The 12,500-nt window shown below is 40.8% G+C and overlaps 1 protein-coding gene across 3 annotated transcripts in view; it reads left to right on the top strand.

Annotated features, from left to right (window-relative positions):
* Positions 1 to 12,500, top strand: part of shtn1 (shootin 1) — a 40,155-nt gene that overhangs the window by 13,513 nt on the left and 14,142 nt on the right. For all 3 annotated transcript variants that reach the window (XM_014332009.2, XM_042218713.1, XM_042218712.1), the window contains 3 exons: positions 4,005 to 4,099; positions 8,194 to 8,362; positions 10,822 to 10,919. In XM_014332009.2, the coding sequence (XP_014187495.1) occupies positions 4,005 to 4,099; positions 8,194 to 8,362; positions 10,822 to 10,919 (362 nt within the window). The remainder of the gene's footprint in view (positions 1 to 4,004; positions 4,100 to 8,193; positions 8,363 to 10,821; positions 10,920 to 12,500) is intronic.

A 12,500-nucleotide genomic window follows, 5' to 3' on the forward strand; every position in this document is an offset into this window, starting at 1 on the left:
TCGACTATTAAATCAGTCGTCGACGATTTTGATAGTCGACTAATCGTGACTAGTCGACTAATCGTGGCAGCCCTAATCTCTGTCACTCACACTTGGAAAAGTTAGCTGCAGGCTAAACTAACGGGCCTATTTACCAGTAAGATGGCGCACTGTAATAAATTTATGTTGTTTGAAAATGATCGCAGCTGTGGAAATACGAGCCTGGATACAGATAATGGCACGTGAGCGGCACCCTTGCATCCCCAGCTCCTTTTCTGAGCTTTTAATCGCTTCCCGGGATTGCAAACACATTTCAGGTGCTCCGCTGCACCATTCAATTGATTTTCCTTACAGGTTGCTATGACCACTTTAATGGAGACAGAATTTGAAATGGGGCACCACATGTCAAAGGATGGAGCAAATAGTTTGTCTTTGTAGCCATGACAGTTGTGTGGATTTTCATCTGAATAATTCTGGCCTGTACTCATGTATTCAGTGATTCTCCAGCCAAAACACATATTGTGTTTGACTTACGCGTTAATAGAGGCTGCCTGACTGTGCCAAGCAGCTGCATATTAGGACCTATTACGTGATTTCATAGCTCTTAGAAAATTGCTCCTATTCACAACGAAACGGCTGGGGGTGGGGCAGAAGTGTTGGGTGGGTGGTGGGTGGCGGGGAGCTGGGGCTGTGGGAGGATGTGACGAAAAGCCCCCAACACACAATCGTGCCTTTTCAATTGGCGATGGCAAGGTTGATGACAACATGACCATTGTGTTATAATGATAACACCACAAAGGCATCTGCCCCCCTCATCAAGGCTTCGCAGCGGCTGCAGATACAATTTAATTCACTGCTCCGTTGACGGCGCTGATACCATTATGTAGCACGTCGGCACAGGGGTAATCACTGTCGTTCCTGAGAGCGGGATGAAAAAAGACAAGCGTGAAAAAGAGGGGGGGAAAGATGGAGGGACAATGATGGGGAGGCTGAAACTCACAATTAAGAATGCCAATTGTGATGTGTCAGAGCCCCCTGTGGACTCGTGCTCATATACTTGCAACGCTTCCAGCGCTGTTTATTTACCATGGCTACCAGTAATTATAATTAACACGTCATTTAGTTCGAGGCGCCCTCTCGTAGGTTGCCGAGTCTGGACAGCGACAGAGAAGAGGCTGAGGAAGAAAACTGGCAGCTAAGTGCTATTGAGCGCCTGATACGGAGGACGGCAGAGTGGATATCGCAGAGCGCTGACGTTCATCAACTTCTTAATTAGGTGTCACCGGGGGGAAGGAATTGCCCACAGCAGTGGCACTAATGCTTAATTTCTCCCTCACTCAGCTGTAATGTTTAATTAGTTAAGTGGCAGGGCAGTCTTTAGGGTGTTCTTCTCCTACCGAGGTACGATTGCAGCTTGAAACGTTGCTGTTTGGAGTTTCGTCAGATTTTGTTCCCAATGTTTTACTAAAACTGTTTAATCACAGAGTTTCATATTGACAGTGAGTCGGACGGCTGCATGTTCAGTTACACTCATAAATCACCTTCAGTGTCTTTAGTGGTGCCAGGGTGTTGTCACTGGGTTTACGCTCTGCTGTACAGGTCAAACCTTTTCTCTGCATCGATAATCTGACCTTTACTATTCATCCACACTTTATTTTTACTTCCTGGAAGCTTTGAACACACAACAAACATGACAAAAGACAGACGCCAAACAGGTTTCATGTAAAACTTTCAAATTAAGACTAAAGTATGTACAACGTGGGACACAAACTATTTTATTTTTAAAAGTCTCGTTTTGGGGGGTTTGACACATTTCCTGTAATCATCCCTGCTGCAGGCAGCTTCTGCCAACTACAACTCCCACAGACCCTCTTGACTCTACATCCAGGTAACTGTCGACATGTTTACATTATTCAGAGCACATTTATATTTGTATGAATGAAAACTTGAAAACCCAAAGGAAAAAGGTAAGCGTGCTGAGATTGTTTTTAGTGTTTCTGGCTTGTTTTCAGGACTTTGCCTCACAGATCAAACCAGACATGATCAAAAAAGCAGAACGGAAACAAAAGAAGAATAAAACTCCTTAAAAGCTCATACAGTTCAAATGAAGACAGAGGCATTATATCTGGCCTTTATAAGGGATTAACAAATGTGAAATTACACTCGACCCTATATATCAAAACAAAATGGGAAATGGAGGGAGGAATAGAGATAAAGGAGGAAGAGTGGACAACAATATGGAAATGTAGCAGCTCACAGAGCTGGAGGGAATTTGGGTGGAAAAGCCTGATAAGATATTTTATTCCACCTCACCAAAAATCTCACTATGAAGGTAACCCGCACAAATCACTATCATATTTTCTGGGACTGTCATGTTATTAAAACGTATTGTAAGGGAATACATGCAGCAATACAAGAGATATTTGGAGGTTATTTACCTTTGGGAAGTAAAACTTAATTTTTTGGACTTATCAGAACGATGGACAAAGAACGATAAATATTTGTTTAATATTTTACTGGCAGCAGGTAAAAAAGCCATCACAGAAAAATGGCTTTCTCCTGAGAGCCCAGCTATGAACATGTGGATGGACATCACAATGGACATTTACAGGATGGAGAACATGACAGCAGATATGAACTATAAGAGGACCTGTTTGTATCACGATGGAAGAAATGGATGGACTATATAAAAAAACGCAGGCCAGATTTTGATTTTGACTTTGTTAAGTACTAGAAGATATATTAGAGGATATATTAGTTATATTAATGGTAGTAAAATCTCACTCCCTACATGCCTTTTTTCTCTTTCCCTCCTTTTGTATGGATATTTTAGTTGTTTAAAAACAGAAAAAAGCAAAAATACATGTAACAAATTGTTGAAGCTGATGGTTTTGTACAGTTATTCCTAAATGTCAATTAAAGAAAAGAAAAGAAAACGAAAACTCCAGCAATGTTAGCGTAACTGCTATTGTTACATAGAAGCAGTGTGCAGTGAAAGCTTTCCCACGCTCCTCTCTGCTGTGAGCTCCTGCTTTCTCCACCAAACATGGCCTGTGTGGATCTTTACATGAGTCGGGACCAGCGTTAAACCCAGAACGCAGTTAGCGGTAAATGTGTTGGTCATGTATTTCCTTTGCCATTGTCATAGGTAATATCAATTAAAAATCACTTCTTGTCACCATTTAGTAAAGAATTAAATGTTCCCACCCAGGCTGAGTTGTAGCATCACACGTCATGACTCGTAAAGAGAAGCTCATGTCCACCCTTGAAATACTTGCACAACACTCCCCTTTATTAATATTCTGGTTCTCTATCCTTTTCCTCGTCTATTCAATCAGACACGGATGAAGAAAATAAAAAACGGGGTAAATAATCTGAATATGAGCTCATAAATAAATATGAGGTTCGGTGTAAAGTCTCGTTCTAATGAGGTCATTCAGTGCTGAGGTGTCGAGTGTTACGGCGCTCTCGTCAGCTGCAGGGATGCATCGTCCTTTAGAAAAACCTAATTGTTGTCTTTGTTTCCATCACGACCTTTTGTTCATGAGTTGATGTTAAAGTTCTTCTTCACATGAGTACAGCCTTTCATATTTCATCAATACTAATGACTCGTTTGTAAAATTAACACATATGCTTTGTTTAAACACTGACTTGTGTTTTTTAATAACCTGTTGTCCTCTTAACCGAGTCTGTGAGGTGCTGGAGACAGCAACACCCAGAAAAATATTGATAGCTATTAATACATTTGACAGTCATACTATTTAATACAAACACTAACTCTAACATTCAAAACTGATGATGAGCTTTTAAAACAGCATCGTAACAAATGTATCCAATAGTGTGTAAGCTTAGAATTTAACAACCACGTGTAACACTGACAGATATTAGTCATGAAATTCCCTCACATCGGTGTTGTAGGATGTGATGTTTGTCATATTTTACTATTTTTATTTGTTCTGTTACGTGAAACTGAAAAAGCCGTTTCCCCTCTTTCCCCTCATCTTGTCTTTTTCTGTGTTTTCTAGTCTCTCAGATGGTCATTGAAGAGGTCAGCGCCATCCAGGAGAACCTGGAGATTGAGCGAACGTGCAGAGAAAGTGCTGAAGCGCTGGCCTCCAAGGTACAGTTCACCTTAAGTTAAATCAGGTCTGAACTAATTTCCTATGCGTGCTCAGATTCAGTTTCACATTTACTAAAACGGTGTCATTAAAGTAAAACAAGAGAAGAATAAAGTAATAAAATAATGTTGGTTTAAACCGGCTTTCCTAAGTGAATGTTAGAGTCCAATCAGCCATTTGTGATGACATTATCTGAGCGCAGGGTTACAATCACAGCGCTCTCTGGTCCTCTGCCGCCGCTCCTGTCCCCACGGCTCAGTGTAGAAAATTGCGTTGGATTCTTCTGATTCACAGCACAATTTTTTGGAGTCCTTGCCAAAATGCGAGTTGTGATTGAAAGTGGGGGAGTCTGGCACATAGTGATTTTGCAGCCCACTGGTGCTGAACTTATCACAGTAATCATTTCTCATTCAATTTCTGCACAAAAGCCCTCAGAGTCCACCTGGTTGGACGCGAGTGTGGACAGTTGGAGACTGAGGAAGAATTACAGTGAAGGTGGGCTTTTTCATCAGAGTAGGTCATCTGCTAAGCGCGAGGTTGCTGGTTCGATCCCAAATATCCTTGGGCAAGGATAACCCCGAGTTTCATCCATGGGAGTGTGACTGTGTGTGAACGTTGGATAAAAAGCACTTAAGCACAGAAAAGGCGCTCGTGTGAATGAGTGACTGCTGCGCTTTGAGTGCTTCAGGGGAAGAATCAGTCCATTTACACACTGATCATCTGCTGACATTATCACTTACTCATTTGTTCACTTAATTACTTAATTGTGTCTCTATGTTTAAAAGGTTTTTTAACCTCTAAACCAGCAAATAACAAATGAAATTATTACTAGTGTCATTTGAGTATTAAAATATTTGATGTTAATGTTACATCAGGTCTATATGTTTATATTAAAGGAGTTTTACTGCACTGAGCAGTAGACAGATATTCTTATTGATCATAGAAATCTTATGTTTCAGCAGTGGCCATGAAACATATCTGACTCCTTGTGTTTGCTGACCCCCGCGAGTCCTGCTCGCCTCCTCATGAGTAGCTCAGGGTGACAAAGATAAGGTGGATGATATTGTCCCACCTCAGGTGATCAACAGTTCCTATGATTAAGGATCAGCTCAGCTTCTGTCATCTGCTGTAACAGGCCAACTATGCCTCCCTGCTGAATCTTTACCAAAGATCAGTACCAGCTGTGTTACCACAGGAAGCCCGGAGCTTAAATCGCACAGCACACTTACCAACCGTAGCAAATATGATACAGATATGATAGAAATTAAAACTTGCCTATGCATATATTGAATTTTTACATTAGTCAAATATTCAATCAAAAGTTCAGAACATGTCTGTGAAGGTTCTCAGTCATCCAGGTCATCGTAGTCTAAGGAGCTTGGAAAGAAAAGCGCCTGGACTTCTTTAAGTTGCTTGAAGACGTTTCACCTCTCATCCCAGAAGCTTCTTCAGTTCTGAACTGAAGAAGCTTCTGGTAGAGTTAGAATTGTAACTCTACCGTTTTGAAGTAGCCTTTTTTCTCCAGATTCATGAAGCACTGTTGATAAACAGACTTCTATAACTTTACTAGTCAAATAAAATAAATCTATTCCAGTTGCATTAACAGCAGTAACCAGCGGTTACCAGGAGTCCAGCTTTAGAAAGTTGAGATATTTACAAGCATTATATTGGTCAAGTGAAGCTTGAGCCCCTCCCAGAGTAGAAAAAGATAACGTGAGTATGAGGTAATAAAAGTGCTGCTGAGTCTCCACATGAGCTACGAGGCTCACGAGCAGCTGCAGTACGTAGATTTGCACTGCAGCATCTGAAGTAGGTGTTACTCTAACTAGTCGTATACAAGCTGCCTTTCTTCCTAATTTACTTTTTAAATTTTGTTTTGTAAAATAAACGTTTCAAAGATGAACAGCATACTTTGGAACTAATGACAGAGAATCAGATGTGACAAACTGTATTTGTCTTGAAATGTTGTCCAGGATTATTGTGAATCCCACTTTCAGCTGACTGAGCACAGAACAGACATCATGTTTCAGGCTTTGTCCAGTGAAGCGGCTGCTAACAGCTAGCACTGTGCTATTTCAGGAAGGAATTATGATTTCTGGCTAAAAGGCTGCTTGGTCTAAGTAACGACTCTCCTTCAGGCTTTATTTGATGTGCTCGCTCTGCTTCACTAACGGCTTCTTTCTTCATATAAAGCGACGTCCATAACCAGACACTCCCTGTGCTGTGGGTGCGTGGGGCGGACAGCAATAGTCCTTAGCTATTTCAAAGAATAAATCCATTTATTAATTATTAACTTACTTATGTTAAAAGCATCACGTTTGTTCACCATAAATCCATAAGCAGAGTACAGTCTGAGTATGAAACATTACGCTGGCCTTTCAGCAGCAATACTCCAAAGTCACCATTCCTGTGCACACTGTGTTAACGTGCGTTTATTACTCATTTGCATTTAAATCAGAGCTGGAACACACCACGATGGCAAGTTAAACTCTATGTTAATTTCTGTCCCCAATGATGGTAATTTTGCACAACAAATATCTCCAAGGCCGCTCTGAAAGAAGCCAAAGTTTAGAGCAATTCTTTAACTCGTCAACATTTTGATTTAAAAGCAGCTGGAGGGGGTTAGCAATTTACAACCAGTCAGAGGAGAATGTGGCTTTGATGCTTAATGTTTTTGTGTTGCTGTATGATCAAGGCTGTGACTTTGTAATGGCGACCTCCAAAGACAGCGCTAGCCGACTGTTATGTCAGCCTCGAGTCACCTAAGTATGTAATTTTAGATGTACATCTTTCACCGATTGTAGATTATTATCAGAAGAATGTGATTCCATGTTATGTATTGTTGATTGCATTTCAGAAAAAAAGCTGTCGTCTGAAGGGTGTCATCAAAAGATGGAATTGCTGCAATCCGCTCTCACCGGGATGCCATTAATAAATGCTTCTTTCATGGCTCCTGTTTTCTATTTCCTTTACTTTTTTCTTCCCTTTAGGGGCTTTTCTTCCTTCAGGTGACATCAAGAAGCGTGCATAAGAGGCATCAGTCCCACGGCCATGGCTTTCATTCATGCTTTACTTGCCACTGGTCTCCTTAATTCATATATATAAGTATATAAATATATATAATGCTAATAACGTATAATGCTTCAACAGAGAAGCACACACTCCTGTAGCAATGATTATAACGGAGTGTGAAAATATTAACAGCTAAAATGAATTGTTATTCCTACTACAGTGGTGCTGCCATGTTGTACTGCAGTTCTGTGAGTGGACTGTCCGAGTTGTGTTTATGTTCATTAGATGTTGGTGGTCTACAGTCTACTGTCTACCTCGTATAAAACTCCATGAATGCTTCGTTACCAGGACAGTTTACTGCAGCTAGATATTGTTTTAATAGAAGTATCAGTACTTTGGTGAAAACAAGCAAAATATGATTTGAGCTCAACTTTGTTTCCTGTAAAATGAATTTGCCACCGATTATGTGAAACGATGAAGACGTGACTAAAGTGCAAATGTTCAAAGCATTTCTACACATAGCATCAGCTGTTGCATTTATGGGCATATTTATGTTCATGAAGGTCTCTCTGTGGAACTTGGTAATCCTTGAAATGTGTTCTTGAGTTGGTTTGATGTTGTGAAGGAGTTTTTCTTAACTAAGAGAAGAATTTTGCTCTAATCTATTTGAGCTGCCTCCTGTGGTCTCAGATGTTTTGCTCTTGCTGAGTTTGGCACTGCAATCTGTGTTCAAGCCCAGCGATGGCCTACTGTCCTCACTGTCCTCACTGTCCAGTTAAAATGCCATGAAACAGCTTGTCAGTCAGTCCAGTTACTCTTGAGAAAACGTAAAATGATGTATTCAGGTGGCTGTATTTCCTAAATATTTAATGCAATACTTTTGTATTGCATTAAATACAAAAGTATTTTGTATTTAATTAATGTTAAAAGTCCACTTTGCTGGTGTGCAAGGGCACAATTACCAAAAACATGTACTTCTGTCCAAAAACTTATGGACTTGACTGCAGGTGTGTTGAACTTCAGTTGGTGTCTTTATGATCTTATTCTGACAGTACATTACACTTCCTTTGCCTGCATGCTACAGCTGGACAGGCAGAACCGCTCTCTGAAGAGGAAGAGTATGATGTTGCTGTCTCACATCAGCCCTGAGACCATCGCTGACATCGACCTCAATGATGAAGCAGAAGAGAGTGAGGACCTGCATGCATCAAGCCACGACTGCCTGTCTCCTCAGTGCTGCACCTCCATCTCAGGTACCGTAGAAAGTAAAGCCTACACTGTGCTGACAGACCTCACCTACAGCATTCATTCATTCACCAAAGAGTATTTGAACACAAGAATGTGTTCACTGGTCACAAGGAGAGCTGTGAAAGCACTTGTGCACTGGTACATTTACTTGTATCTGCTGGCAGTGATAAGTTACTGCAAAGACAAACTCTGGGTTAGAAGATGGATGAATGAAGACGGGAATGTACCACTGAGGTGAAATCTAGTTTGGAATCCATGTGCTTTGTGTTTGACTCTTCATTTTACAAGGACTTTACTCAAAGTCTTCACGTGGCACATAGTTTCTCACATATTTGAATGAGTGGAAATCAAATTACCTGGATTCTAGAGGTAATGGTTCGGTCGTGTTTATGGAGCGGACCCAAAAGCAGACGAAAGGTAACGAAGAGAGAGACGTTTTATCGGACTGAATGCCAACAAACAAAAACACGAAGCAAAACAAGAGAACTGAAACCTAAACTGGGAAAACTAAACGAACTCTGTAAACTGTGGCAGGAGACATGAAACACGTAGACGGGGAATAACCCCGAGCATGAACAGTGGTAACAAAACACTCAGACGACCTGACACTGAGGACTTAAACACAGGAGGGGAAGGAGGGAAGTAGAATGAAGCATGACGCCACAGGGGAAACAAAACTAAACACACTGAGCAGGGGAACAATGGACCTTTCAAAATAAAACAGGAAACATGGAGATGCAGACATGACGAAGCAACAAACATCAACCAGACTAAAACTCAACTAAGACAAACTAATCTGCCAGAATTTTTCTCATTAATCAGAAATATGCAATAACTCAACTACATCCTTAACAAGAATAAAACATGATTCTAACATAGGAAGTCAAGAACAGAAAAAACAAACTCAAGATGCTGGGTCTCAGACCCCGACGGGTTTAAGCCCGCCCCATTGCCACGTCCATCACAGTGTGAAATTTAGCTTCACCAAAAATTCAATTTACAGATGACATGAAGAGTATAACGTCTACACCCTTAGAGTAAAAAATATTAGGTGTGTTGCGCACGTGTGCTTAAAATAATTGGCAGATGTCCTGAGAGTTTTCAGCTGTCTGAAGTTCAGCACTGCAGACGTATTTTCTCCTCCAGCTGCCTCTGGCTCACGTCATGGTCAGTTCCTTTAGTCAAACAGTAATTATACCTCCGGTGATAATGGATTTATACTCGATGATGCTTTTCCATTCATGTCGTTGGCATTAAAAGGGACAGATAATCATGTCATTTGCAAATAATATGCTGTGATACAGGCAATACTGAAATAAGTTGACTTTTGCAAAGATTGTGGGCTTATTATCTTGAAAATTCATAATTGCATGTTAATGGACAGCTAGTCAAAGCAGCCCCTGTGATGAAACACCAGATATTTGGCTACAGACTTCTGTAGATCCCAGCCAAACAAACGAGTTCTCGTAGGTTCTGAGCTAAGTACATCACACCGATTGTGTTCATCTGTTCAAATCATTTTCAGTATTTCGCTTGAAAATTTCATGACACGAAATCCTCGTTCTGCTCACCAGAAGGCAATCCATCTGTACCTGAAACAGCTTTTGGTGTCAGCGACCTTCTTCTGCTTAAGTACCCTGTTTAAATGTCTCAGACTGTTCCTGCTGTGAGCTGTTTGTATTAACACGTCTTTATTTCAAGATTTATTCCATTTGTCACATTTTTGGACACGTACAGTTCTTAACCAACGTATCGGCACAGCACAGGTTTAAGCCACAGCGGCACTAAATTAAACTAAAAGAGTATTTTTTAATGGTTAAACTCACCACTAAAGCTCAACATGATCCTTTTAATGCTGAAATATAGTGTTTATGTTGTCCATGAAATTAAGATTTTGTTGTTTTACAAAAATAAAAAACAAAAAATATATAAACAACTATAATTACATGTATATATATATATATAATATATATATATATATATATATATATATATATATATAGATATGTATATATGTATATATATAAAACTTCTGCAGTGCTGAACTTCAAAAAAGGAAGTTTTAGTGGTTAAAGCGCTAAAGTCCTGGGCGCCGACTCAAAGAAGCATTCTTATTTGACTCATAAGCTCTAATAAAGTTTTAGTTTCAGAGACAATTTTGACAAAGTTTGAAGTATTTGTGTTTTCTTGTTTGTATGACAGCTGGTCTCGTACATTTGTTAGGCACGGTCTATAAGCACAAACTAAAAAACGAGAATGTAACACCAGTATGAATGAATTACTCTGTTTCAATCATTTGGTATTATCAAAAAGACTAGAACCAAGCTGATCAGCGTTTCAAAGAGGTTTGGCTCTACATAATAAATGTTCTTATTTGACGAAACAAACACAGGTTAACCCACAGAATGTCACAGTTGTACAGTCAGGGCACAACAACATTGTTTAACTGTGCTGCTTTTTTTAGTGCTGCAAAATAAGTTGGAGATGACAGTTAAGGAGAAAAATCAAGCACTCTCTGATCTTGAGGCAGTAAGAGAACAACTGAGGGCGACCAAGGAGGAAGTAAGTATTTAATATTTCTTTTTCCCTGTTGTGAATACTTTGGTGAATGCAGATTCCCAGTTCTTAGTAGTGAATATGTGCAAAATGTGTCCCTGCATTGTTGTTTCCTAACAATAATAACAGTGACACATTAGCACGGAGGACAGAAAGGGATCCACTGTGTGTGCAGCTGCACTTTGCATGGCAGAGGTTTGTCATGTGCTGCCGCATCTCTGTTTTGCTGCAGTCGAGAGGGAACACACAACCAGTCACATTTAAGGCAGGTGTGCACTGTAAGTTAAATGTTAGGACCATGTCTGTGGTCAAACTGTGGTCATAAATCTTTTGTGCTTGTAAATCAAATGCTTAGTTGTGAACTGAGTTTTGTAACCTTTAAACATGTTAAAATGTTATGTTTGTGCTTCTATAGATGAGAATTTGTGTTTGTAAAAGTATTTACATGAGTTACAGTGTTGTTTGCATAGGTCTACGTGTAAAACTCTGCGGTCTGGTTCCCTGGATGTGTGACAGTTTCAACTTACAAGTACGAATTTTGACCCGATTTTTCTTCCTTTCAGCTGATTGGTCAATGTCATGTCAATCACAAATGAAACAATCCAATCAGAGAACAGATGGGTTTGGCTGTCGGAGGGGTGCTTTACGGAGCTGCAGGTCCTGGAAGGATAAATGCTCTTTTACATGCCAGCCCAGCGTTTTCCTTCATCACCACGAAGGAAAACAGTCTGTGCGTGTCCGAGTCCGATGAATTTTGTGTCACAGGTTTACGAGCTCACACAGGGACCTCCAGAGACTTTAACGGCTCTGTGGACCTCGAGAAGGAGCAGCATTGTGGAAATGACACAGTCTTCACTAGTATGTAGGAAGACACCAGTAGTAGGATAGTTACAAAGCTTTCTTCGTTGTGAATGAGCGATACATGTTTTTATTGAACATTTGAAGATAAAACAACAGTAACTCCTGTAGAGGACATAAAGTCAGAGACAGAAACGACAAGGAGCAGGCGCATCTAGTACACGCAGAGCTGCAGCAAGAAAACGACAGCGCAGCGGCCAGCGCAACAAATTTTGCGCTCTCAGTTAGAAGTGAATGCGTCTGCTGTGAAAGGACCTTCATGCTGTGACTCACAGCAATGGTCCCGGGTCAGCCCTGACTTTGTGTTAAGGTAATACTAAAGTATTAATGGTATTTCTAACCACTGATATACCAAAACTTTATCCTTTCAACAGCTACCAAAAGTTAGGGAACCTAGCTGCTATGGGACATTCATATGTTCTACCCTTCCAGGACCTGAAGCTCAGTAAAGCACCCCTCCGACAGCCAAGATCTTCAACCCACACCTCCGGCAGAGCTTCACCAGCAGTCTGAGGGAGACTGAGGACATTGAGTCTGAATGGACCATGTTCAGCATCTCCACTGTCGAAGCCACTGCAATAAGCTGTGGCCGCAAGGCAGTTGGTGCCTGTCGTGGTGGTTATTCCCAATCCAAATGGTGGACACTCGAGGTGAGAGGTGCCACCAGGCTGAAGAAGGAGCCCTACCAGGCATGGTTAGCCCGTGGGACTCTGGAGGCAGCTGATAGGT

This window comes from Haplochromis burtoni, unplaced genomic scaffold (assembly GCF_018398535.1).
Source record: "Haplochromis burtoni strain Fernald_Lab_line unplaced genomic scaffold, NCSU_Asbu1 Contig_22, whole genome shotgun sequence".
Lineage (NCBI taxonomy): Eukaryota > Metazoa > Chordata > Actinopteri > Cichliformes > Cichlidae > Haplochromis > Haplochromis burtoni.